We start from the raw sequence: 23924 nt of genomic DNA, 5'->3' as shown, positions 1-23924 counted from the left end.
TTAATGGAGACAATAGTCAGCAGATGAATACATAATGGAAACAATCATTAGCTGCAGTCTGATACAAAACAGATTAAGATGAGCACCAGCTCAACAACTACAGCAGTGAATTCCTGCTTTTACATTAATGCATGATTAATGATATAATAATGATATAATAATAGTAGGCTATAACAGTCACAGGGGCCATTTTAAATCTTTGAGTTGCTTAATTTTAATACTTTTAATAAGAATATATTCTACTTTTACTAAATCATCTGAACACCTCCTAATCTAATGACAGAATAGTATTTTTCTGCTTTGAGTACTTTTATTTTAAATACTTGAAGTACATTTTCCTGATTATACCTACGTACCGTTACATAAGTAATATTTTCTATGCAGTACTTTTTACAGTACTTACAGGAAAGTACTCTCTATGAAAACCCGGATGGACTGAACCCCTTTGCTGTGACGTGTTTCCCGTCGGACTGTTTTTATGGATGGACCTGTGCACCTTGAACTTGACAGAGTAGTTTCACCCCTCTCCTTTCCTCTCCTCTCCTCTCTTCTCTATTTGTAAATACTTTTACAATGTCCAGTTTTCCACATTTACTCCGCCACGCGCCTTCAGCCTTCAGGCGGTCGTCGCGCGGCAGAAGCCCAGACGCCTGCCGCACTTTGTTTTTAAACTTCAGGTTTTTGCACTCCAGCTCGCCTGCTAAGTTGTCCTCCAGCATATTACATCAACACAAAACCAGCCGCAGGGGTTACACGAGTTCTGCCAGCACGAAACCGGTCCGGGTCGGCTGCGCCTCCGGGTTCTGGGGGGACACAGCCACCGCAGGTGAGTTAGCTTCATCATGCTAAAAACACACCTGTGCACAGGTGTTCAGTCTGTGTTTCCACACAGGAGACACTTTTCCACCTCTGGTGACTTCATGACTCCTGTTCAAATATATTTCACTTACACTCGCAGGATAAACGCTGCTGTTTTCCTACTGTTAAGTATTCAGAGCTTGTACTTTACAAATAAAACTTCTGCATCAGAAACTTTACTTTGCCCAAAATCTCACTGCCAGTACACATATTGTACATCTTTTTTGACATGACATGGCAATTACAATGCTACATTACATGTAAAATGAATAAAAATGATTTTGTCATGATTTAAAGTTAACAGTTAAAGCTTTATTTGTTTTACAAGGACCAGTTGTTGTAAAAACGGTGGTGGTGTGACTGTCTCAAGCGTGGTTCAACAACTTTTCTGAAATAAAATGACACGCATAAAAACTTTTATTAAACTACAAAGTAACTAAAAGTTAATCCGATAAATGCAGTGGAATGAAAAAAGCGCAATATTTCCCTCTGAAATGTGATGGAGTAGAAGTAGAGATTAGAAAATGTAGTAAGTACCCCAAGTAGTCCAGTACTTAGCTCGGGTACATTTACCCGGACCTCGATCTGACCCAACTGCAGAAAGCCCTGTGTCTTTTTTGGAGTCAGCAGGCTCTCGTAGTCATGGTAACAGTGCAGATTGTGTCTGTAATTGCACTGATAACTACCTCATAGGACAGACGGGCAGAGCTTTTTGCTGTCAGCATGTCTAGCTCGGTTTGTGAATCAAAAGCGTCCTGCTCCAGACTTTCTGTCCAATAAATGGATGACCAAACAAAACAAAAAAACAACGATGTATTTAGTCCGGACCAAAGCAAGTGAACTTTCCTGGTCTGAATGCTCCCTTTGACTTCTGCCACGTATGTAACAGTAATCAGGCTTTTATAACAACATGAGAACGACAAAGTTGGACCCTACGAAAAATATATTTAAAAAAGTGAAACCATGTCTTTGACACTTCTTGGGGTTCAAATATCCACAAAGTGTGAGTGATTTACAAAAGCTACATTAAAAAATGAAACAATCAAACACAGAAATGAACAAGTGTTTTAATCTCCTCTTGTTCAGTGTGTAAAGGCTGAAAATGACTGTGTTCGCGTGCATGAATCTTTCTCTCTGTGTTTTCAGTGCCTCAGTTGATCTACAGTGGGAATTTGGACTTCCTGGTGTTTGACTACCTGAGTGAGATCACCATGTCTCTGCTCACCGCCGCCAAGGCCAAGACGCCTGTGAGTCGCACATCTTTATGTCTTTACACACCAAGTTATTTCGTCTTGCACGCCTAATAATAACACGCGTGCTGCTGGTGTGGAGGCAGTTTTGCATGTTATGGTAACTGAGGCACGGACCATTGTTCAGTAGTCACCAAGTGTAGTCTAGTTTAATCTTTTATCATTTCGGAAGTCTTGAAAGTCCGTAAAGTTTCATATTGCCTTTACTCCCTGAACGGGTTGTGTGCATCGACATGTGTAACTGACCTGAGACCTGCTGCCCTACAAGAGGAAAACACAGTACCTACACATTTGGTCAAAATGGAGTTAGAACCTTTTTATTTATTATATAAATAAATATTCTGCCATAGAAATGTGTAAACAGATGTTTAAATTTGCAGTTTAAGACATAGTATCTTTCCTTGGCTGTGTGCGATGGCGACACGGCACCAGTGGGAGGCGGCGATGCACTAAAGCAGTGAAACAAGACCAATGTTTTGACTCTAGTGAGTTTTCTTCAATACTTGACTGTATTAAACTGTAAATAAATATATTATGTTGATTTTAATATAAATATTAATAATTTTTTGACGGATTGAAAACTGATTCCTATAATCTAAATAATAATCAAACTAAAGTTAATTCCTTAAACAAAGTATCTGCAGTTTTTAGGTATGATTCGGGTTCTGTGGTTTCACCTTAAGACGACATCAAATAAAGTCATTACAAGCTTATTGTCCGCTTCTGTGGTAGAGCTGGGCGATATGGCCAAAATTTTATGTCAAATCACAATTTTAATAATAAGTTTAAAGGATGATTTTTGTTCCTGCGTGAAAGTTGAAGAAACCAGATGGTTAATTGTGTTTTTTCTTTATGGTCACAACAAACTCTTGATGCCCAACGAAGGATCACTTATAATAAAATCCTTTTTCAACAAATATGGATGAGTAAAATTAAGTAAAATCCTTTTTCAGTCCCTCTTCCTCAACAAAATAAGGAACTTAATAGTGCTAATATAAGTGCTGATTCGTTCGTGATTCAACTGAGTTAAATCAAACATTTATTGAACGTTTGCGTTCTGCCTCCTCTATAATGACTCCCAGCAGATGATGGTTATGTCCCTGTCCTCTTGTAGAATCTGGGCTACACTCCAGACTTCGTCCAGGTCGCTCTCGCTCCGTTCATCAACGACATCCACAGGAAGGGTGAGTGAACTAAACAGAAACCACAGGACGGATTCTGCCCTCTGCTGGTTTGAGCATCCAGTCGAGTTTAAGTCTCTTCACACTCGGATCTTATTGGTTAATTCTGTCTATTTATTCGTAGTATGAGATACTTGAAGTCTTTTATCTGATCCAGAGTCGGCGTGATCTTTTAAATCTTTTCCTAAAACACACACTACTTCAGTGTTTTCTATTTCTAGATTTAGTTTATGTTATTGGATTTAAATCCAGTTTTCCATTATTTATTACTTATATTCTGGACCTTTAACTGAGATTTTATTTAATTTCATTCTTACTTATATAATTATTTTATTTAATCCTGTTTTATTCTTATTTTATAGTGGTTTTAATTCACATTTTTAAATGTTTGATTGGTTAAATGAATCTGCAGCCTCTTTTCCTTCACAATGTAAATGAGTCAGTGCCTCTGCTCCCCGCAGGTATTCGTGTCGTCAGTAACGCAGGAGGCGTGAACCCTCTGGCCTGTGCTGCGGCCATACAGGAAGTCATCAACAAGGCTGGCCTTCATCTCAAAGTCGCCGTCGTGACCGGCGATGACCTCATGCCCCACGTAAGGCCTTTGTTATGACGCCATTACATCATCATTATTATCTTTTTATTATATTAATCCTCTCCTCGCCTCTTCTCTCGCTCCTACCCCCCATCTCCACTCCTCCCCTTTCATTTCCTCTCGTCTCAACCTCCTCCCAGAGGAGCAGCCTCTCTGAGGTCCGGACGGTGGATGACGGCAGCAGACAACAGTTACCTAAAACGCTGCACAGCATGAACGCTTACCTCGGGTACCAACACACCGACACTCTTTAATGTTCGCTTTATTCAAAATTAAACTCAGGTGTCACGAAACAGAAACTCTGAAGTGAATTTAACTTTTGGATTAAAAAAAAGCCTAAAACTTATCTCCCAAACTGAAATATTTACCTCAGTTCAACGACATCAAGTGAAACTAAAAGGTGCATGTCTCTCTCTCTCTGTGTGTTCAGGGCTGTTCCTATCCGCCGCTGTCTAGATCTCGGGGCAGACATCGTGGTGACTGGACGCTGTGTGGACAGCGCCGTGACTCTGGGCCCGCTCATGCACACCGTATGTTTGATAGAAACGTGTGTGTCTCTTAATGCTCTGACCTTTTATCCCAGTTTAAGCTACATAACTCTTAACTCTTGTCTCTTGGCTGCTGGAGGCAGTAATGTTCGTTGTAAAGATTTCTGCATGTGACTGCCGGCTGTCAGGAGCCTTTAAACACCTCAAAACTAAAAGTGGGATTGTTTTTGTGACAGAGTATCATTCAGTCCCTCCATGTGTTTCGGTCAGAGTGGTTTTCCAACATACTGTTGTATTTTGGCTGGTATGATTGTGAAACACGTGTTAAATTGTTTTCGACTTTACATTAAAATGGTCTTATTTTTAACCTGCTGACCCCTGCAGAAACTCTGGATTCAAATAAACAGGGGTCTCATTTAAAAGACGTAGAAACCTCACTAAAAGTGTACGTGCACCCAAAAGCCAAGAATGGCGTACGCCAAAAAATATTCAGACTTATAAAACCGTGCGCACGCACACTTGTAAGCAAGTTTCCTTTATAAATCACAATCAAGTTGAAATGTGGCGCATGTGAGGGAGCGCCATGTCCGAACCTCTAAACGCCCATAGTTGCCTATAAATGGTCAGTGAAACGCCCCTCACTTGTGTTTAAACATTTATTTAGGCTACACAAACAGTCCACTCACTTAACAACACGGCAACGAGTTAAAAGAAATATGACTGTGACTTGTTGTAAATGACAATAAGATTTATTTATTTTTCCATATCGTGTTTTTCAAGCAGCGCATCACATCCACACGCTGGCGCACGGCGTTTGGCCCGATAAGGCAACAAACATGTGATATCAATACATGAAACTCTGCTCTCATATTTACTCGACTGACGCACTGAAAACGGCATCAATTGAAATAATTTTGTCCTCCTGTTCACCTTATTTATGGGAATAAATTGCGCTGCATGCAAGTAATTAATATGATTCCTGTCCACCATAGTTGAGGCGTTCCTTTGCAGAAACAGAATCTCCGTTTGTGTTTATTATCCTCACTCATGGTTCTTTTTGAGCGCCGCCAATTATCTGAAATTATGGGGGGGGGGTTTGCGCACTTCAGGGAAAATCAATCAAACGAGTGTTTGATTATTTCGAAAGGCTTTAAGCCTACAATACTTAGAGGTAATACTTTGCTGGGGAAGTGGCGTACACACGTTTCCAGCCCTATTTTGTACGTACGCACCGTTTATAAATGAGACCCCTGGTGAATCATTTTTTGGGGGGGAATTTTCTTTTTAAGGAATATAACTTCTGTGTGGGATTTTTATTCGTTGCAGTTTGGATGGGAGAGGAATGACTATGACCTGCTGGCAGCTGGGAGGTACACGTGTGCGCGCGCACACACACACACACACACACACACACAGAAACGTGCCAATCACACTCATTAAGAGGCTTCACAGCATTCGACACCCTCTGCAATCAAGTAAACAAACCATTATAGATGAACAAAATCAGAAGAATGAAACAAATGCTAAAACCTCAAAGAAATAACGCTGTAATTAATATGTATGTGTGTGTCAGTCTTGCAGGGCACCTCATTGAGTGTGGCGCTCAGAGTACAGGAGGAATCTTCACCGACTGGCACAAAGTTCCTGACTGGTACGACTCAGAGTTTATACACACACACCTAAACATGTCTGCAAATGTCTGGGGAAACTGATTTGTCCGCTTCCAGGTCCAAATTCCAACACAAACTCAACAGAAGGAAAATAACTCAGAAATTTTGAATCGAAGCTAAACTTTTGTGTGCTGGAAAAACACACAGTGTAAGGTTACGTTTCCTACGATCCTGTAGGTCTTTGTTCTGACCAGCAGTTTTGATAAATCATCAGACCATCTGAACAGGTCAGACAGTCCACCTGAATAGGAGGGTCCTGGTCCAGTTGTTCAGTGACTGACAGCTTTCACAGACAGGTTACAGGTGGAAGTCCCGTAAGAAGTTTCATTGACAAACCAAATGTCTGATAGAAAACTGAGATGAACTCTGTTCTGGTCTCAGGGACAACATGGGCTTCCCGGTGGTGGAGTGCTCCGGCGACGGCTCCTTTGTCCTCTCCAAACCGCCTGAGACCGGCGGCCTCGTCTCCTTCGGCACGGTGGCGGAGCAGCTGGTGTACGAGATCGGCGACCCGCGACGATACCTGCTGCCTGACGTCACCTGTGACTTCAGCCAGGTGCTCATTCAGGAAGTACCAGGTACTGCGCACACACACACACAACACGCACACACACACACACTCTCTCACACACACACACACACACACACACGAGTCATTGTTGAGGACGTGACCGCAGGCTGAACTGTCCACTGTTTTCATAACCCTTAAACATTCATCTGGCAACCTTACAAACTTTGAAACAAACTTTGTTACGCCCCCTGACTGAACCTTCACCGTCCTCTGAACCTCCAATAAACTCTTATAAACTCAGCTATCAGTGCTTTAGTTTCCCTTTTTTTAAATTAAACACATATCCATCAGCCCTGATTGAACCCGTCTAGATCTCTTCAGCAGAATCTAACCCACATATAAACCTTCCCCTGATCCCCTACTGAACCCTCCCTCACTGATAAGAAAGTCTTTTTTTTTGTCCCATTTTTGGTAATTAAATCAGTGTTTTTTATTTATTTGCTGTGTAGCTCAGTTGGTAGAGGTTTGGTATCACCACTCGCAGAGTTTTGTGATTACACTCACACGCTCTGTTTGAATAGTAGTCCAAGTGATGTGTGTTGTTTACATTTCAGATGATGTGGAGAAAATCCTGAATATTTCACATGAATTCAACCCATAACAGAAACTCTTCATGCTACAATATATCATGAAAATAGGTTGAATGTGATCTACAGGAACAGCCAGCTGAGAGAGTTTACACCTGCTCTGTAGTTAAATCTAAGTAAGTATTAATTTAACAATAAATACCTTTCACTCTGCAAAATACATACAAAATCTTCCATGGAGGCAGACTAGTTGGTACGTTACCCAAAATAACTTTCTAATGTTTCTAACTTCAGCAGCCATCATCAAGCGATCATCAAAAGTTATCAAAAAAGGCTCCTTTACTGCAGAACTTGCCTGAGAATCAACTGGTTTTTTTGGGTTTTCTTCAGCATTAAAGTAGCCACAATCAGAATCAGAAGGGGCTTTATTGCCAAGTGGTGTTTTACACATACGAGGAATTTGCTGTGGTGATAAGGTGCTAAACGTAGACAAACATACAGTCAACATAAATAAATGTAGAAATATATAAATGTGGAATGGAAGAACAACGTTGCGGATATATACATGTGCATTATTCTGGGTAGTAATGGAAGAGAATATTCTGTACATATAAATAACCCAGTGATAGCTGTTTTTGCAGCTATGGGTGCACTGCTAGTCAGCATACTGTTAATGGTGCTAATTAGCCAAAATGTCAACAAATAGATTTGCTTAAAAAAGGGCTCAAGTCGAAGCCCACAGCTTGACTCAATCCGACTCGGCATCATTATACTTCCTGCTTACATTCCTCAGCAGGAAGCATCATGGGAACTGTACTTCCAAAAGCGTCCCCCCAGATAGAAGTAAGACAAATATTGGACTTACAGAATCCATTAATAGGAACCTTTTCACTGAGGCTATAAATGTCCCATCAGCGCTGTTTTTATATTCCTGCAGCACTCGAGCTCTCTGCTGAACATTCATATACAGAAAGAAATTTGCGAGATCATCAGATGTCAGCTGGGATTGGCTCCAGCCCCCCCCCCCCCCGCGGCCTACATTTTGAGTGGATATGAAGTCGAGGGAACTGACGTTGTGGGGCAGTTGGTCTGGCCAACGGGAGACCCCATGTAACGTTAGGGGTTAACTAAATTAGCCGGCGAGACCCAGGTAGGGATCGGCTGCGTGGTTGGTGGGATTTGAATATGTTTTCTATTATCTTTTATACAAACGTGTGTACACAATAAAATGAGTGCAACAGCTGTACAGAGTTGTGTTTAGTTTGGGTTGCAGGTAGTGAGTCACTGTCTTGCTGGTTTTCTTTTCCTTGTTCTGATGTTCTGGCTTAGAGCTCATCTTGCATGTGAGATAAACTTGTCCCTAGTACATTGACTGTGAGCTCACCATTGTGCTGGGTTAACGTTTGTGTTGGTCATTATATTTACTGCACATCAGATAGTGTGTGTTTGTTTTATGGGCTCATTGATATCTCTTTGTGCTTCACATTGTATTAATACCTAGTTTTTGATTAATAAATGTTTAGATTTTAATATAACTGTTTTCCAGTCATATTTGCCTTCCAATTTCGTTACCTGTCCATCAATTGTATTTCACCTCCATTTATTGTATTTTACCTATTTAACCAAGAATGATAGAGCTAGAGACTGATGTAATGAATTTCTTGGGACCACTGGGTAGTAGATTTACATGTACATGTACAAGCTTCAGACAGCTGAGAAAAGGTGTCCCTTTTCACAAATCTGCATTATTTCTAATGATTATACTTGTATTTTAATGTTTGGTGAAAAAACTAAACTGGACTGAACTAAACTCAACTGAGCTTGGCTAAAGAAACTAATAAAAACTAAAACTAAGCCTTTTCAAAAACTAAACTAGCAAACGCACGTTAAAAACTAAACTGAAATTGAAAACAAAAAGTCAAAAGAAAATGAAAATAAAACCTAATGAAAAATCCTATAATAACTATAAACTATAATAACCTTGGTCTGAAGTCACCTGGACACAATCTGTTCCAGCTCCTCCCCTCTGGTAGGCACTACAGAGCACTGGACGCCAAAACAAACAGACGCAGGAATAGTTTCTACCCACAGGCCCTCACTCTGATGAACAGCTGACTCCAGACACACAGTGTCCACTGCGCCATCACCACCCCTATTTACTTCTTACTAGCAGTTGGTTGTTCATATTGTTCATACTGTATATTTAACATCCACCTTCCTCCTACGTAATAATTTTACATAATTTATGCTTGTTTTCTGTGTGTATAAACTGAGAGTAATGTAAAACCTTAAATAGTATATTAGAGTATATATGTGTACACACATTTTTGTAGATATTTAATTATATCTTTTCATGTAACAACACTGAAGAAATTTACACTTTACACTTTGCTACAGTGTAAAGTAGTGAGTGTACAGCTTGTAATACAGTGGAAATATTGCTGTCCCCTCAAAATAACACATCAGACAGCCATTAATGTCTAAAAGTGAGCACACCCCTAAGTGATACAAGCTGTACAAAGATATAATCAAATATTTACCAAAATGAGAGGTGAGATATTGTCTGTCAAACAGTTTTAGGCCATCTTGGCTCATTTGTTAAGTCTTTGGGATCAAATAACATTATGATGATCCATAGGTATCCAGGAATTTAGTGAAACTAAGCAAGAAAACTAGCTGGGGGGGCTTCGAAAGACTATGCTGTAGAGCAACTCACATGCAGATTGGTGGTGTTTCTATTGGAAGTTTAGTTTCATCAATTAAAGACGAGGCGTTGGGTAATATTCAGTGAAGACGGTGGCTGGTAAAATCACAAGTAATTCAGTTTTCCGTGAGACCTCGAGTGAACTCTCAGCCTGTGTTGAAGCAGATTTCGTCTGATCTGCAGCAGACTGTGATGTTACAATGTGGGAGTCCTGGATCAACAATGTCCCATTTCAAAAGGGAGTGCGAACCTTTGGCTGCTGCTGTCGCTAAATATGTAAATATTTCAGTCTAATTGAGCCTCAGCTGAACTCCCCAGCCTTGTTTGTCCACTTCATGACCCCTGTAGTTTATTTTGTAACACGAGGGAGCCGGGGACATGAACTGAAAATGAACCCACAGGCAAGTCTGTAGTCCGGTTCAAGTCAAAAACATCTTCCACTTTTTTTGCATATTGAAAGTTGACACAGCAGTCACATAGTTAGTTCCTCTGGTGTAATGATTATAAAAAGTATTGACCAACATTTTAGCAGGAAGCATCTTTGACCATCTAATGTGTATTATGTGTGGTCAGCAGGCCATTGCAGTGAACACACTCAAGTGGCTGAAAGTGTAAATATCCATATTAAATGTCGTGTTCTTTAAAGAACAATCGTCACAAGCATTTGTTTTTTTCACTTTTATTCTAGGACAATCCATGTTGAGCAATAGAGAGGTCCTTCCTCTTGAAGTAGACCACCATGGGACGTTATTTAAAAAATGTACGGCAGTGACAGCGAGAGACAACTAATACCGTTTTAATTGTATTCTGAATTACAATTTAAAAGATAGTTTTATCAAGTGAGGAAAGTCGCACTTTGAGGGAAAACTGTTGATGCACAGTGAGGGGAAATAATTATTTGATCCCCTGCTGATTTAATGCATTTAACCACTGACAAAGAAATGATCAGTCTATAAATTTAAAGGTAGGTTTATTTGAACAATGAGAGAAGGAATAACAACAAAAAAATCCAGAAAAACGCATGTCAAACGTTTTTATAAATTGATTGTCATTTTAATGAGTGAAATAAATTTGACGCCCTCTCAATCAGAAAGACTTCTGCCTCCCAGGTATCTTTTATACAGGTAACGAGCTGAGATTAGGAGCAAACTCTTCCCTGAACAGTACCAGCTCGACTCGAATCGCCTTTGTTTGGTTTTTCCATTGTGGAAAAGTTGTACCTGTACTTTTTTTCGTATCACCTTCGTCGAGGTTCCAAGCGAGCTGAGGCGATACTAAAATGTGACTTGAAAACATAGTAGACTACTGCTTGGTCAGAGAGAATCGTCACTTTTCACTGCATCATCATTGCGAGCGCCAGACAGAGGCCGGCAACAGAAAGTTTTATAGACCGCTGCAGCAACAACTGCAGAGGAAAACACAGCTGGAAAGTTTTCATACCGCTTGTTGTTGAAACGCTTTAACTTAAATTAAAGCTGCAAGCAGCGTTGGGCGGGCCCTCGCACGTGTAGCGCGTCGGGGCGCGAGGTGACCGTGATGCATATTCTGGAGCTCTGCCGTTGTGGCTGTGAATTTGCTACGCGCTTTGGACGCTGAATGAAGGTGTTATAAGTCACTTCCTGTGTCCCCTTTGTGGCGCTACGAATATAAATGAATCGGCTTGTAGATGTATTCGGGGCGGGACAGTTATCAAGCACGTAAAGTTTTGTTCAGATGTGAGCATGTACACTGAAGTTACAACAACTTCCTGTGTCATGGCAAAGAGTTGATTTTTGACGCCACGCCACGGACACGCCCATTGACGAAAACTCACAGATAGCACAACTTTTCATTGTCAACGCCTTTAAAAGGCACAGCAGAAATTTGAAGTAGATCTGACTAAATGCCTAGGAGGAGTTCGTTAAAGTACGGAGTGTGTAAATCATCCAAAAATGGCCGTAAAATTCAAAATGGCCGACTTCCTGTTGAGTTTAGGGAATGGGTTCTTGAGGCTTTTTTGTGCGTCTGGACATGATACATGTCCCCAGAAAATTTCGTGCATGTAGGTTGAACGTGAATGAGGTGCAAATATTTTCCAATTTTCTAGGTTGCGCTAGCGAGTCATTTTGCCACGCCCATGCGCGAAACCCATAAAATACGAAATTTTCATGTGTGCAAAGTTTGGTGAGTTTTCGAGTATGTTTAGGCCCCCAAAATTGAGCTTACTTTGCAGAAAAAAATAAATAAAATCCTTACAGTTTCAATAGGGACCTCGCACGGTTCATGCTCAGGCCCTAATAAAGAGAAAGCTGTGTGGGTCGCTGGTGTGTGTGCCGCATTGAACCTTACGTCGGGGCAGTTGTATGTGGTGTTGCTATGACGACCAGCTACATTGAGGGGTACTATCTCTGTACTATCTGCAATGGAAAATGGAGCACGACCGAGGCGAGGAGAGTTGTACTGGAAAAGCGCCAATAAAGGGAGTGCTCCTAATCTCAGCTCAATGGTCACCATGGTCAAGACCAAAGAGCTGTCCAAGGATGTCAGGGACAAGATTGTAGACCTACACAAGGCTGGAATGGGCTACAAGGCCAAGTAGGTTGGTGAGAAGGTGACAACAGTTGGTGCGATTATTAGCAAATGGAAGAAACACAAAACAACTGTCAATCTTCCTCGGTCCATGCAAGATCTCATCTCGTGGAGGTGCAATGATCATGAGAACGGTGAGGAGTCAGCCCAGAATGTAAATGCTCTGTATTTGTATAGCGCCTTTCTAGTCTTTTCCACTACATCGGCAGTCACCATTCACACACAATCATACACTGGCGGAACAGCCAATGAACATCTGAATGATTCAGAGGAGGGTCAGATGAGACCAAAATCGAGCTCTTTGGCATCAACTCAACTCGCCGTGTTTGGAGAAGAAGGAATGACCCCCAAAACATCATGTGGAAACATGATGTTTTGGGGGTGTTTTTCTTGTAAGGGGACAGGACAACTCCACCGCATCAAAGGGACGATGGACGGGGCCATGTACGGTCAAGTCTTGGGGGAGGACCTCCTTCTCTCAGCCAGGGCATTGGATGGGTATTCCAGCGTGGCAGTGACCCAAAGCACACGGCCAAGGAAACAAAGGAATGGCTCAAGAAGAAGCACATTAAGCTAGCCAGTCTCCAGACCTTAATCCCATAAAAAATCGGTGGAGGGAGCTGACAGTTCGAGATGCCAAACGTCAGCCTCGAAACCATGATGATCTGGAGAAGATCTGCAAAGTGAAGTGGGACAAAATCCCTCCTCAGATGTGTGTAAACCTGGTGGCCAACTACAAAAAACGTCTGGCCTCTGATTGCCACCAATGGTTTTTCCATAAAGTCATGTTTTGTCGAGGGGTCAAATACTTATTTCACTCATTGAAATGCAAATCAATTTAAAACATTTTTGAAATGCGTTTTTCTGTTGTTATTCTGTCTCTGTCGTCTGTGTTCCCATGGCATGTTGTGTTTGCTAATTTAAGTTTATAAATTCTAATTGTTCATTAGAAAACTCCTTTTGCAATCACGGTAGAACAGCTTAAAAACTGTTGCTGATTAAAGAAGCAATAAAAGTGTTTAGACTAGTTTAGCACAACATTTGTGGTTCCCATTACAGGCTCGAAATAGCCAAAAACAAAGAACTTTCCTCTGAAACTCATCAGGCTGTTCTCGCAAAATAGCAGATTGGGGCAAAATCGTCGTTATGGATAGTGGTGTCTCGCCTTTACTGTCAAATGTTTAACCTTAGAGGCCAATTGATGCAGTTTGTATGTGAGAAGTGTGTTCAACTGTATGTTTTTGTGTCGGTCCCATTTGAGAAACCAGAGATCAGCACTTTTGCTTGATAAATTAATATTCAATCATCAGCATTGTTGACATTAGAGTTTCTCACAACAACTAATCTACAGAGCGTGTGTGTGTGTTTTCAGGTGTAGAAGGAGGCGCTGTCAGAGTGACGGGGGCTAAAGGCTCCGCTCCATCACATGACTACAAGGTAAACATTTTCACTTTTTTATTGTGTTGTCTCTTTTCCTGCTTTGCAAAAATTAATCCAACACAGCTTCTATCAAATTTGTTTTATGATCGTGTTATTTTTTGCTGCAACTGGAACTTTTATATCCTGTTTTCTGTCGCCCCCCTTTGTCTCTCCAGGTGTGTGCTACCTACATGGACGGTTTCAGGGCGACAGCAGTGTGTCCGGTCGGAGGACCAAGAGCAGCAGAAAAGGCCAGACGAACTGCAGACAGCATCATCAAACGGTGTGTACAAGAGAGAAGACTCTGTATGTAGTAGGAAACTTTATGGATGTCTAAGAATAACTCTGTGCGTGTGTGTTTGTTTTTAGGACGAAGCGAATGTTTACGCAGTTGGGGCTGGAAGATTTCAGCGCCGTCAACATCCAGGTCCTCGGAGCTGAGGACACGTATGGTGCCAACGCTCGCAGCAAGGTCACACACACACACACCCACACACACACCAACATCGACTCCCATTGTCTTAAACACACCTTCTCTTTTAGTTTTAGTTGTGTTCCCAGGCAGCAGTTTAAAGAGTAACACCACCGCCCACATCTAGCTGTTCTGCTCTCTAACCCACATGTGTCAGATGTTTTAATACAAATATATAACATCTGCCGGTAACCCAGAGTTTGCAGAACTGTGCATACATTTATAACTCTTGTTTTTAGGCCTGGCATTTCTTTTCTAAAGTAGATACTGTATGTGTAACAATTGGACACCTGTCTAATTCATACTCCAGACAAATAGAGAAAATTGGGCTTTCCATCCCCAACTATTGCAGGACACAAGAAAATGCACAATCCCTCCTGTAGGTCTTTCCTTCTTTCAACAACCTTAGCAAACATAACACTGGCACTAACCTTATACACTTAGCTACTTTTATAAGCTGTTGCTAAATCACCTTTTGTGGTTCAAAGTGATATTACAAGACATGACGGCCCAAGGCTAGCCGGTTAGCATGCTAACTTTAATAGATGTCCCTGCAACACAATGCATAGACGGCAGAACTGTTGCTCCTTCACACTCTTTTGATAAGTTTATTTCATTTTTTATGTGATGTTCTGAGTTTTTTGGGGGTCTAGAGGACATGCTTACTGGATTTCTTCTAGATTTGGTTGTAGTTAACGCTGCAGACTGGGACCAGGATCAGCTGACAGTGTTATAAAGTTATAATAAATCTAAACATTGGTCACTAGTTTCTTCTTCCCTGTTGCAGTGTAGCACAACTAGAGGTTAAAAACTCCTCTGGGAAACTTTAATTCTTGACCTTTAATTGTACATATTTCTAATATTCCCAGACAGGATTCATATATTTATATTAAATTTATAATAAATTCTGTGTCACTAGAGGCGTCACCACAACTTTGTTTTTCCAATAGATAAAAAAACCCACAATATATACACACGATACAGTAAATCAAAAAAATTTAACAATTAAGTAGGTAATACGTGTAAAAATGAGAAGGGGGGCGCAAAAGTCTAAATAAAATCCCACATAAACACAACATAAATGGGGTAGCACACGTAGATTATAAAGGGGAAAGACGAATATTTCCTCCCTTTTATGCTTCTTTCCTTATAAACATTAGATATTACACCTAGCTTCATAGCTTGACCCTTCGTGATTATTGGTGATCAGTGCGATTTAGATATTCAAAAGAGCACATTTGAAAATCAGAGCTTCCATTGTTCATCAGCTGTCTAAACATCTTCTTTGATTAACATTTGGAGGATTGTGGTATGATTTAAGCCTCGTTTCTTACTCTCGCTCTCTCTTCTCCCCACTGCTCGTCCCCTCTCTCCATCTTCTGTCTTGAGAAGCAGGTCACACTTAAGCCCATTTCACGCCTCTGAATTCTCCTTCTATCACTCTTATTTTTTTTTCTCTCAGTTTGACACAGACTCTCTCCTCATCCCTTCATCCCTCCGTCCATCCAAATCCTCTCCTCTACCGGAAGCAGGTCAGGGTCGGAGATAAGCCTGTTTCACGCCCGTAACCTCCCACGCTCCTTTTTTTCTCTCTTTGCTGTTTCTCTCCACGTCTTCCTCCTTGTCTTTTTTTTACTTTCTTCTTCCTCTGTCCTTCATCTTTCTTGTCCTCTTGATATTTGGAGGCAGGGGGACGTTAATAAACCAGTTTTTGGAAAACTCAACAGGAGAACAAAAAAAAACAAAGCATTTAATCAAAACACAGATACACGACTGAACACGCTTCATGTCTTTAACATTATATTTAAATGACTGTATGGTTTCTCTCTGCGTGTCTGCAGGACTCCAGAGAGGCAGTTATCTGGATGGCCGTCCACCACAAACAGAAGAAAGCTCTTGAACTCTTTGCCAGAGAAATAGCTCCTGCAGGGACCGGCATGGGTACGACAAACACAAGTGCTTTTCCTTCATGAACCCTCTTATTCCCCAAAACACTGCAATAAAGTGCCTTTATGATGAACTGGATCTCCATATAAACTGTGGTGCAAATGATAAAGCTCTCTGATGAAATTAGAAGAAGAAGAAGAAAGCTGCAAACAAACCATCAGGGTCAGCTCTGGCTCTGTGCCATGATTTAAAAGCGTTCTCTGCAGATTTAGCTTCACACTTTTACAACCAGGATCAGCATGGATGCACCAGAAACACAGATAATGTTATTTTTATTCCCCACATGCTCCTTTCTTGTCAAAACCTGCCGACTACATTACCCACAATGCAACCAGACCACATCAGTAGTGTGGGAGATTAGGGTGTGTTATGCTAGCAGCAGCTTATGTAGCCTGCAGCAGAGATGAGCAGTGGGGTTCAGAGGTCCGGTGAGCTCACCTCTTTCTAACTCCTCTGAATCCTCCAGAAGTTTTAGATTTTCAAACTTTCGTTTTCAACTTTCAGCCCCAACTGACACGGACTCGGGTGACATCACTTGAGGACATTTTATGCAAATCAGATAAACTACATGTCATTTCAGCGACCTCACATGGTCAGCTGAGTTTGGCTGTTCCTCACTCAGTGTTATTCCTCCCACACAACTGTTTATATTTCAGTTAATGATCATGATTGATGATTACTTATTGAATTTATGATCACCAGCACCTGTTCGGTTTAATTGTTTAATCACACACCTGGTGATGTGACTACACAATCCCTGACTTTGTGCAAGTGTACCTAGAAGAGTTGATGCTGTTTTGAAGGCAAAGCGTGGTCACACCAAATAAGGACTTGATTTTCCTTGAATCACTTTGTATTTTGGGTAATTGGTAAACATAATCTAATTAACATGTCTAAGTCCTGTATGTGAGGAAAATGTACAAAATGAAGTTCAAAACAATGAAATGTGTAATGAAAAGGTCTTGAGTTTTAATTCGGATCAGATTTAATTTAGCAACAATCTGTGCAAATCTGATAAACTACAGCTCATTTACATCTGTAGTCTTAGAAACTAACCAGCAACATTCAAAAATGTGCGTACCTCACTGTAAATTTGCGGCTCCTTTTGTCTTGTTAAATGTTATTTGAGAAGTTTTATATTTGCAGTTGTATTCCAAAATTTAATTGACGCCCATCTTGTATATTTTTCCTCTTAGTACAAAACAGTAAAGCGTGTTGATTCTTGCATACAAATTGTCAATATACTTGAGCCATGTATGGGTTTTTGTGTTGAGTGCAGAACACTGGAGGCTACAGTAGGTGTCACGTTACTGCTTAGTGTCAGATGCAATTTAAGTAGGAACTTTGACTATTTTGCTAGACGGAGGGGAAACGCCTTTAGAGCTGTACAGTGTTTAATGAGGAAATGTTTGATTCAGTGGATGTTTGAGGGCTAGGGCTGGGCGATGTGGCCAAAAATGTTATCCCAATAAAAACATTTCATATCATTTGATATCGATAATTATCAAAATATTAATTAACGATATATTGAACAATTATTATATTGTTATTGAAGAAAATTATATTGCAATAATTATCATTATTGTTTTATTGGCCAGCCCTATTGTGGGCTGTGTTATGGATTTTTGCATTTACCTGAAGGCAGGGCGAGCGTGTCATTTAGAGGCCTGTCCATCAGCCCTCAGTGACTTCAAGTGTAGATTTAGCTGCTACAACACTAATGCAAGAGCAACATTTTACCTGCAGGTTATTAGGATTCAAGTGGATTCAATCCCTCCTGTAGTTGTTGAGATATTTCTCTCTGGGATAACAGACCATTTCATCTCTACAGCCACACTGCTCACATGTTTTCATACTGTAAAGCCTCTTGTGCTTGCAGCTGTAAGGACCTAAATATTCTGCAGGGAACGTACAAACGGAGCAGCACGTTCTGCTGTAGGCGGTTTGTTCTAAACTTTCGCGTTTCACACTCACGCAGTGAAGAGGGGGTATTTGTCAGCTGGCTGCAGGCTGTGTATTACTGCTGATAAGGTGGGTCGTGACCTTCTGAACCAGATTTGAGTTTTGTTTATGGTCAAAAGTTCAAATCTGCCACACAAACACTCTCATGAACTCTGTGACTCCTGGGAGGTTTCTGATTCATGCTGCTGTTGCAGTGTAAGTGGCACAGGAAGCGGAGCTGACCTCAGACCAGCTGCTACACCTGCTAAAACTACAAAGATTATTATTTTTGTGTGCTTTAAAGGTAACAGGAGAACAGCTTATTTTACATTCCTTTGTGGTTCTTTTTTTCTTTTTCCTGGCTCACAGCTCCTGGACTGACCGGCATCGTGGGCGGACGACCCAGAGTGTGAGTTTATTTTATTAATATGTACATTTAGTCCCAATGAGCAGACATTTTAATTTATCCTCATACAACCAATAGAAGATCTGGAGAACAGCAGTTTTCACACGTTAGCGGCCGACTTTGTGCACAAAATAAATGAACAGTGTCCTCTTATTTTCACATCTCGTTCGTTCTGTCTCTGTCGTTTCTAGGTCTCCTGTCCTGAAACCGTTTTTCTTCCTGCACCCCAAACCTCAGCTGAAGGTGAGTTTGATATGACCTGCAAATTGTTTAAATATATATGTAAAAAGGTTTTCTCAACACTTTTCAAGAACTTTTCACAAAGAATGGACTTGATGAGTCACAAAAAACTGTGTCAACAAAATGAATGTGTCTTCGTTATCTTGACTTCAGATTGTGTGCGAAGACTTTCTTAAGGTGTAGCTTGTTTCAGACTAGTGATTTACTAAATCAGATTACATCATTTGCTAGAGTTGCTAGAAAATCAGCCATGTAAACAAGAAGTCACTGTAGCATCACAAGCTAGCATTACTTCCAAAAATAACAGATTTATATGTAGGTATGTGTTTGTTTTATTTTTATAGATAGATAGATAGAGAAGGTTGTGTGTTTCAGTATTAGTAGTTTTCATACTGTTAAACGTAAGTAGGAAATATCTTATTAAGCTAAGCTAACCGCTAAGATAACATTTTGTGATCTTGATGTGTGTTGTGGTGTTTTTGTGAAATGTAATTTAAAATCTTCTCAGTTTGCATCATTATTTAGCAGATCAAATGTCAGATTTACAGACCATATTTACCTAAACGGGTCAAACTATATTAACAAGCTATCTTTAGCTTTGTCAGTCTGCTATTTTTAGCTAGTTTGAGCTAGTTTGTTTTAATTTAGTGGCGTGTAAATCTTCACTGGTGTAACTGGATCCAGAGCTAATGTAGATTTATGGCAAGAAGTTGACCAGCAGCACTTAAATCAGTAAAAATATAAATGTTTAAAGGTGTGTTTTTGCTGCTGTCCTTCACTTTTCCTCACTTGTTTGGTGAAAGTATAACGATTCTGTACAATCAAGATTTCAATCATTTTTATTAGGTTTAGTTATTTTATGGTCACTTAGGTGAATAAGTACTTGTAGCGGGAAAACTAGCTGTAATAAAAACTGAACTGGAACTTCAGTATATTGCTATAGCTAGCAGTAAGCCAGCTAACGCCAGCAGCATAGGGAAGCTAGCAGTGTGAATGAACTGTTGCTCCACAGAAACTGTTGAACCTAAAGACATTTTTCATATCAAATTTCAAAATCCTGCTACAGTTATTCATTATTGACCTCACTGCAGGTGGACGTTCATGTCGGTGGAGAGCTGGTGGAGTCTTTCACAGAGGTGGGGCCTGACGCACCTGAGCAGGAAGCCCCTCCCACCACAGAGGAGGACGCACCTGACACAGGTAAACGAGCACACAGGAAACATTCCTGGGTAAAAAATCCACCAATATTTGGGTAAAAGGTGGTGCAATTATCAGTCCAATCTACACCAGGAAGATGATATTTACCTATTTATTAAGTAATCTATAAAGTAAACAACAGAGAAGCACACTAATAATACAGGGGTCTAAATGATGTTCAGCATAGAAATATATTGTTTTCACACTAATAAATGTATTTGGACAAATGTTCTTCAACTCAACCAGTTATTGTTAATTTACCTTACTTTTATTACTGTGTTAAACTGAAAATGTATAGCGCATATTTACTGAGAGTACCTTTATTTTCACATTTGATGTTTATTTTCAGAACAAAATGTTGTTTAAATTTAACTAAACGATGGCATTAAAAAGTCTTACATTAACTTGCTGATACATGTAGACACCCTGTGATGGACTGTGTTTGAGGTGTGTAGCTTCAGCCTTCAGTAAACTCAAATAAGAGGGTGATTAGAAATAGAATAAATGAATATTTATCCAGAACAGTTATTGATAAACAGATATTACTGTAACTTGTTGTGTGCAGTTACTGATGTCTGCCTACAGAGGGCGACATGTTCCCATGTTCCAATTACCTCCATATAACAACACAGAAGTCCACTTCAGCACGTCTAAGCAGGGACATGCATGAAAAATAAATCAAATGATATAAACATTCACATTTAAAATCTCATAACGCACAACAAATGACACACAGACCAACCTCCTCTCTGTGTGTGTGTGTGTGTGTTTGGCGTCTCCTGAGAAGTACAAGCTCTGCCGCTTTTCATCCTTTCACCAGCGCTGCATTCCCATGGCCCTACAGACAAACAGCCACAAAGACACACACACTCAGCAGAGCTTAGGACACTCCTTGAATGCAGTGAAGACTCTCAACCCAGCGTTAATGACGAGGTTCTGACGCAGCAGAGGAACTACATTTATTTACAAAAACAAAAGAGAACAGAAATCGAATTGTAGCACACAAAAAGCAAGTCCACACACACCCTTGTATTATATTTGTGGGGACCCGTCATTGACGTAATGCCTTCCTTAGCTCTTTACTCTAACCTTAACCATCACAACTACATGACCATAACCCTAGAACCAAGTCTTAACCCTCAAACAGCCTTTTAAACTTGTCGGGTCCAGCGTTTTGGTCTCCACAAAGCTGGTTGGACCCCACAAATAAAAGGAAAAGATGCACACGCACTGAGTACTGGCTGCTTTCCCTACCTTCACATTCCAGGCTGGAAACAGGAAGGCCTCTCCAATCACCAAAAAAAAAACAAACCTAGAGAATAAAAACATTCAAATTCAGGAAGAAAAGACGGAGCTGCTGCTTTTAATATTTATTCACATGGTCTAACAGTCTCTGACCAACTTTAGCTGTGATTTATTTATGTGACCTATTTCTGTGTTTAGGTTAAAATAAACAAAGAATGAATAAACGTTAACGTGTGTGTGTGTGTGTGTGTTTGGAAGCAGGCAGGCATTACTAATGGATTACCTGCCACACACTGATGACCCTCATACAGTTGTCTTTATAAAACAACATGGAGGGGGTAGATGACAGTAATGTAGCATGCTGCGGTATCATTGTAGGGAATATAAACCACACAGTGCTGCAGCTACAACTCGCAAAAATAAAAAACAGTTGCTGAAAATATTTGTGAAAACTGTGTCTAAACTAATAATAATAAAAATACTAATAACTTAGATTTATATGGCGCCTTTCATGAAACCCACGGACACTCCGAGTGGACGTTTCCCATTGTAACGGTGTACTTGAGGCTGTTGAGACTTGTTTTTCCGCCAGTAGCGATTTAAGGTGTCTGTCTGTTTACACCATTCAACATTTGGGAGTCCCCCGTCGTGCTGTCAGGTTTGTATTCATCTCAGAAAGTGGCAGGCTAGCAGGCTAGGCTACGTTTTTGAATGTAAAATAAAAAGGAACATGAACAGAGAAATAGAAAGAAGTCACTTTGACACAGTGAAACCACACGAAATTATACAGCAATAAAAACACCTCAAGACCTGAATTGAAAGCAGACTAAATCAGGTCACTGAAAGGAGATGTTAAACAACTTTAAAGCTTGATTCTGTGTTTGCCTCCTGTGTTTTATCACCAAACAAACATGTTCGTTTCTCTGGTCTCTGTCCAGAGCTGCCCAGTGGACCACACAGCTACAGACTGGAGGAGCTGGCCTACACAAGGAGCGGAGACAAAGGAGACTCGGCTAACATTGGTGAGAAGCGCTTTTAAACTAAGTGGAAGAACAAGTAGCCGCACAAGTATAAACGTGTGAGTCTGCTGTATTAATGTCACCAAACTGATGTAACAGCAGAATGATTCAAACTGCATGAAGGCCACGTCCTCGCTGAGGATCTGCTCATGTCAGAAAGTCCTTTGTGCGTGGTGGTAGCTAGCTAGCTTGCGAGCTAAAGACACAAAGGGTAAAAACTTCCACAGGTGCGGAATTAAAAAGCAAACTAAAGGCAAGAATCAAACAAAGATGTACACGCTGTACTAACAGCATGAGATCTCTGTGAGTTCAAGGTTCATTTATATCTGTTATCAAGACAGGGACTTTCCTACTCCTCGTAAATGTATGCACTTATTTACTGATTACATATTAGACTTCAGACTTTATTTTCCCAGAGGGAAATTCTTTTTCACAGCACTGTACATCACCAATTAGCATACAACATTTCATACCTCACATATCATTCCCAACAAATACACTGTAAGAACAGACTGTACTGTTGAAAAGAAGGCTCCTGGTTTCCTCTTCGAGATACCTTGTTCAGGGCTGCTATGGCTGTTAGGCAGACATATTATCTTGAGGTGCGGTGTTGGTTAATCATGTCAGTTTGACCCGGTTTGTAACAGAAAGCGTGCTGCAGAAACAGGTGGAGCAGTAGAGCAAGATGGGTTGAACAGTACTCTGGTAGAAGGAGTAGAAGTAGTTGAAGGGCAACATGGAGTCCTTTGAGTGAGTCTTTGCTGGCTCCTTCTCTGAATGTATCTTTTATTGAAACCTTGCTTCAGTTTAAAATTAATGGGAGCTAGTCCTGTGTGCAGATTTAGTTTGATTCAAACTAAAATCAAAGCATTTTTAAAGCATTAGCTCGGCATTTTGGGGCGTACACTTGTTCTCTTTCTTGCAGTGTTATCTGAGAAAGTTGATTGGTTAAAGATGAAGCTACCACCAGCCGCCGCTTAGCTTAGCATAAACACTGTAAATGTGGGGGGGGGAAACAAAACTTCTAGTTTTTTATCCTGGCTTGAAACATTATTTACCTGGAGTCTCCCGTGTTTGCCTTGCAACTGGTCTGGGCCAAAAAATAGTCCACCACATAATCCCCCCATAAAACATTAAATTGACGATTTTACTTTTAGTTTTTTTTGCAAGCTTACTGGTAGGAGTATCTTGTTACCTTTGGACAGATCCAGACTAGCTGTTTCCCACAGTTTCCGGTCTTGATGCTAAGCTAAGCTAACTGGCTGTTGTCTGTAGCTTTAAAATTCACACACAGACGGAGAGGTAAAAAATCTTGTCATCTAACTATGTGAAGTGGTAGTTTATTTGTAGTAAATTAAACATGGATGACTGGGTCGTATTCATGAGCAACGACTGAAACATGACTGATCGACAAACAGCCCCAAACTGCATCAACAAGAAGTCGAAAGAGATTTTTTCTTTCTGTCTTATTCTTTTAGGAGTGATAGCTCGTCATCCCCTCTTCTTCCCCTACCTGAAAAAACACCTGACTTCTTCTGTGGTGGAGGAATACTTCTCGCACCTCATCCAGCCAGGGGTGAACAACGCTGTCACACGGTGAGCAAAGAAGTACTGTGTTAAGGGCAATTT

At 40.6% G+C, this 23924-nt stretch overlaps 1 protein-coding gene across 1 annotated transcript in view; it reads left to right on the top strand.

The window, feature by feature from the left end:
* The first annotated feature begins 494 nt into the window (after positions 1 to 494).
* lratb.1 (lecithin retinol acyltransferase b, tandem duplicate 1) overlaps positions 495 to 23924 on the top strand; it is a 32992-nt gene continuing 9562 nt past the window's right edge. Inside the window, exons 1-18 of the mRNA XM_046064909.1 lie at positions 495 to 826; positions 2005 to 2105; positions 3223 to 3292; positions 3751 to 3881; positions 4022 to 4110; positions 4312 to 4411; positions 5696 to 5739; positions 5943 to 6020; positions 6421 to 6617; positions 13782 to 13846; positions 14005 to 14111; positions 14198 to 14300; positions 16142 to 16241; positions 18558 to 18597; positions 18786 to 18837; positions 19926 to 20034; positions 22215 to 22298; positions 23774 to 23891. Coding sequence (XP_045920865.1) covers positions 574 to 826; positions 2005 to 2105; positions 3223 to 3292; positions 3751 to 3881; positions 4022 to 4110; positions 4312 to 4411; positions 5696 to 5739; positions 5943 to 6020; positions 6421 to 6617; positions 13782 to 13846; positions 14005 to 14111; positions 14198 to 14300; positions 16142 to 16241; positions 18558 to 18597; positions 18786 to 18837; positions 19926 to 20034; positions 22215 to 22298; positions 23774 to 23891 — 1841 coding nt within the window. The 5' untranslated portion in view covers positions 495 to 573. The remainder of the gene's footprint in view (positions 827 to 2004; positions 2106 to 3222; positions 3293 to 3750; positions 3882 to 4021; positions 4111 to 4311; positions 4412 to 5695; positions 5740 to 5942; positions 6021 to 6420; positions 6618 to 13781; positions 13847 to 14004; positions 14112 to 14197; positions 14301 to 16141; positions 16242 to 18557; positions 18598 to 18785; positions 18838 to 19925; positions 20035 to 22214; positions 22299 to 23773; positions 23892 to 23924) is intronic.

This window comes from Micropterus dolomieu, linkage group LG12 (genome assembly GCF_021292245.1).
Source record: "Micropterus dolomieu isolate WLL.071019.BEF.003 ecotype Adirondacks linkage group LG12, ASM2129224v1, whole genome shotgun sequence".
Classification (NCBI taxonomy): domain Eukaryota; kingdom Metazoa; phylum Chordata; class Actinopteri; order Centrarchiformes; family Centrarchidae; genus Micropterus; species Micropterus dolomieu.
This window is presented reverse-complemented; position numbering and strand designations above follow the sequence as displayed.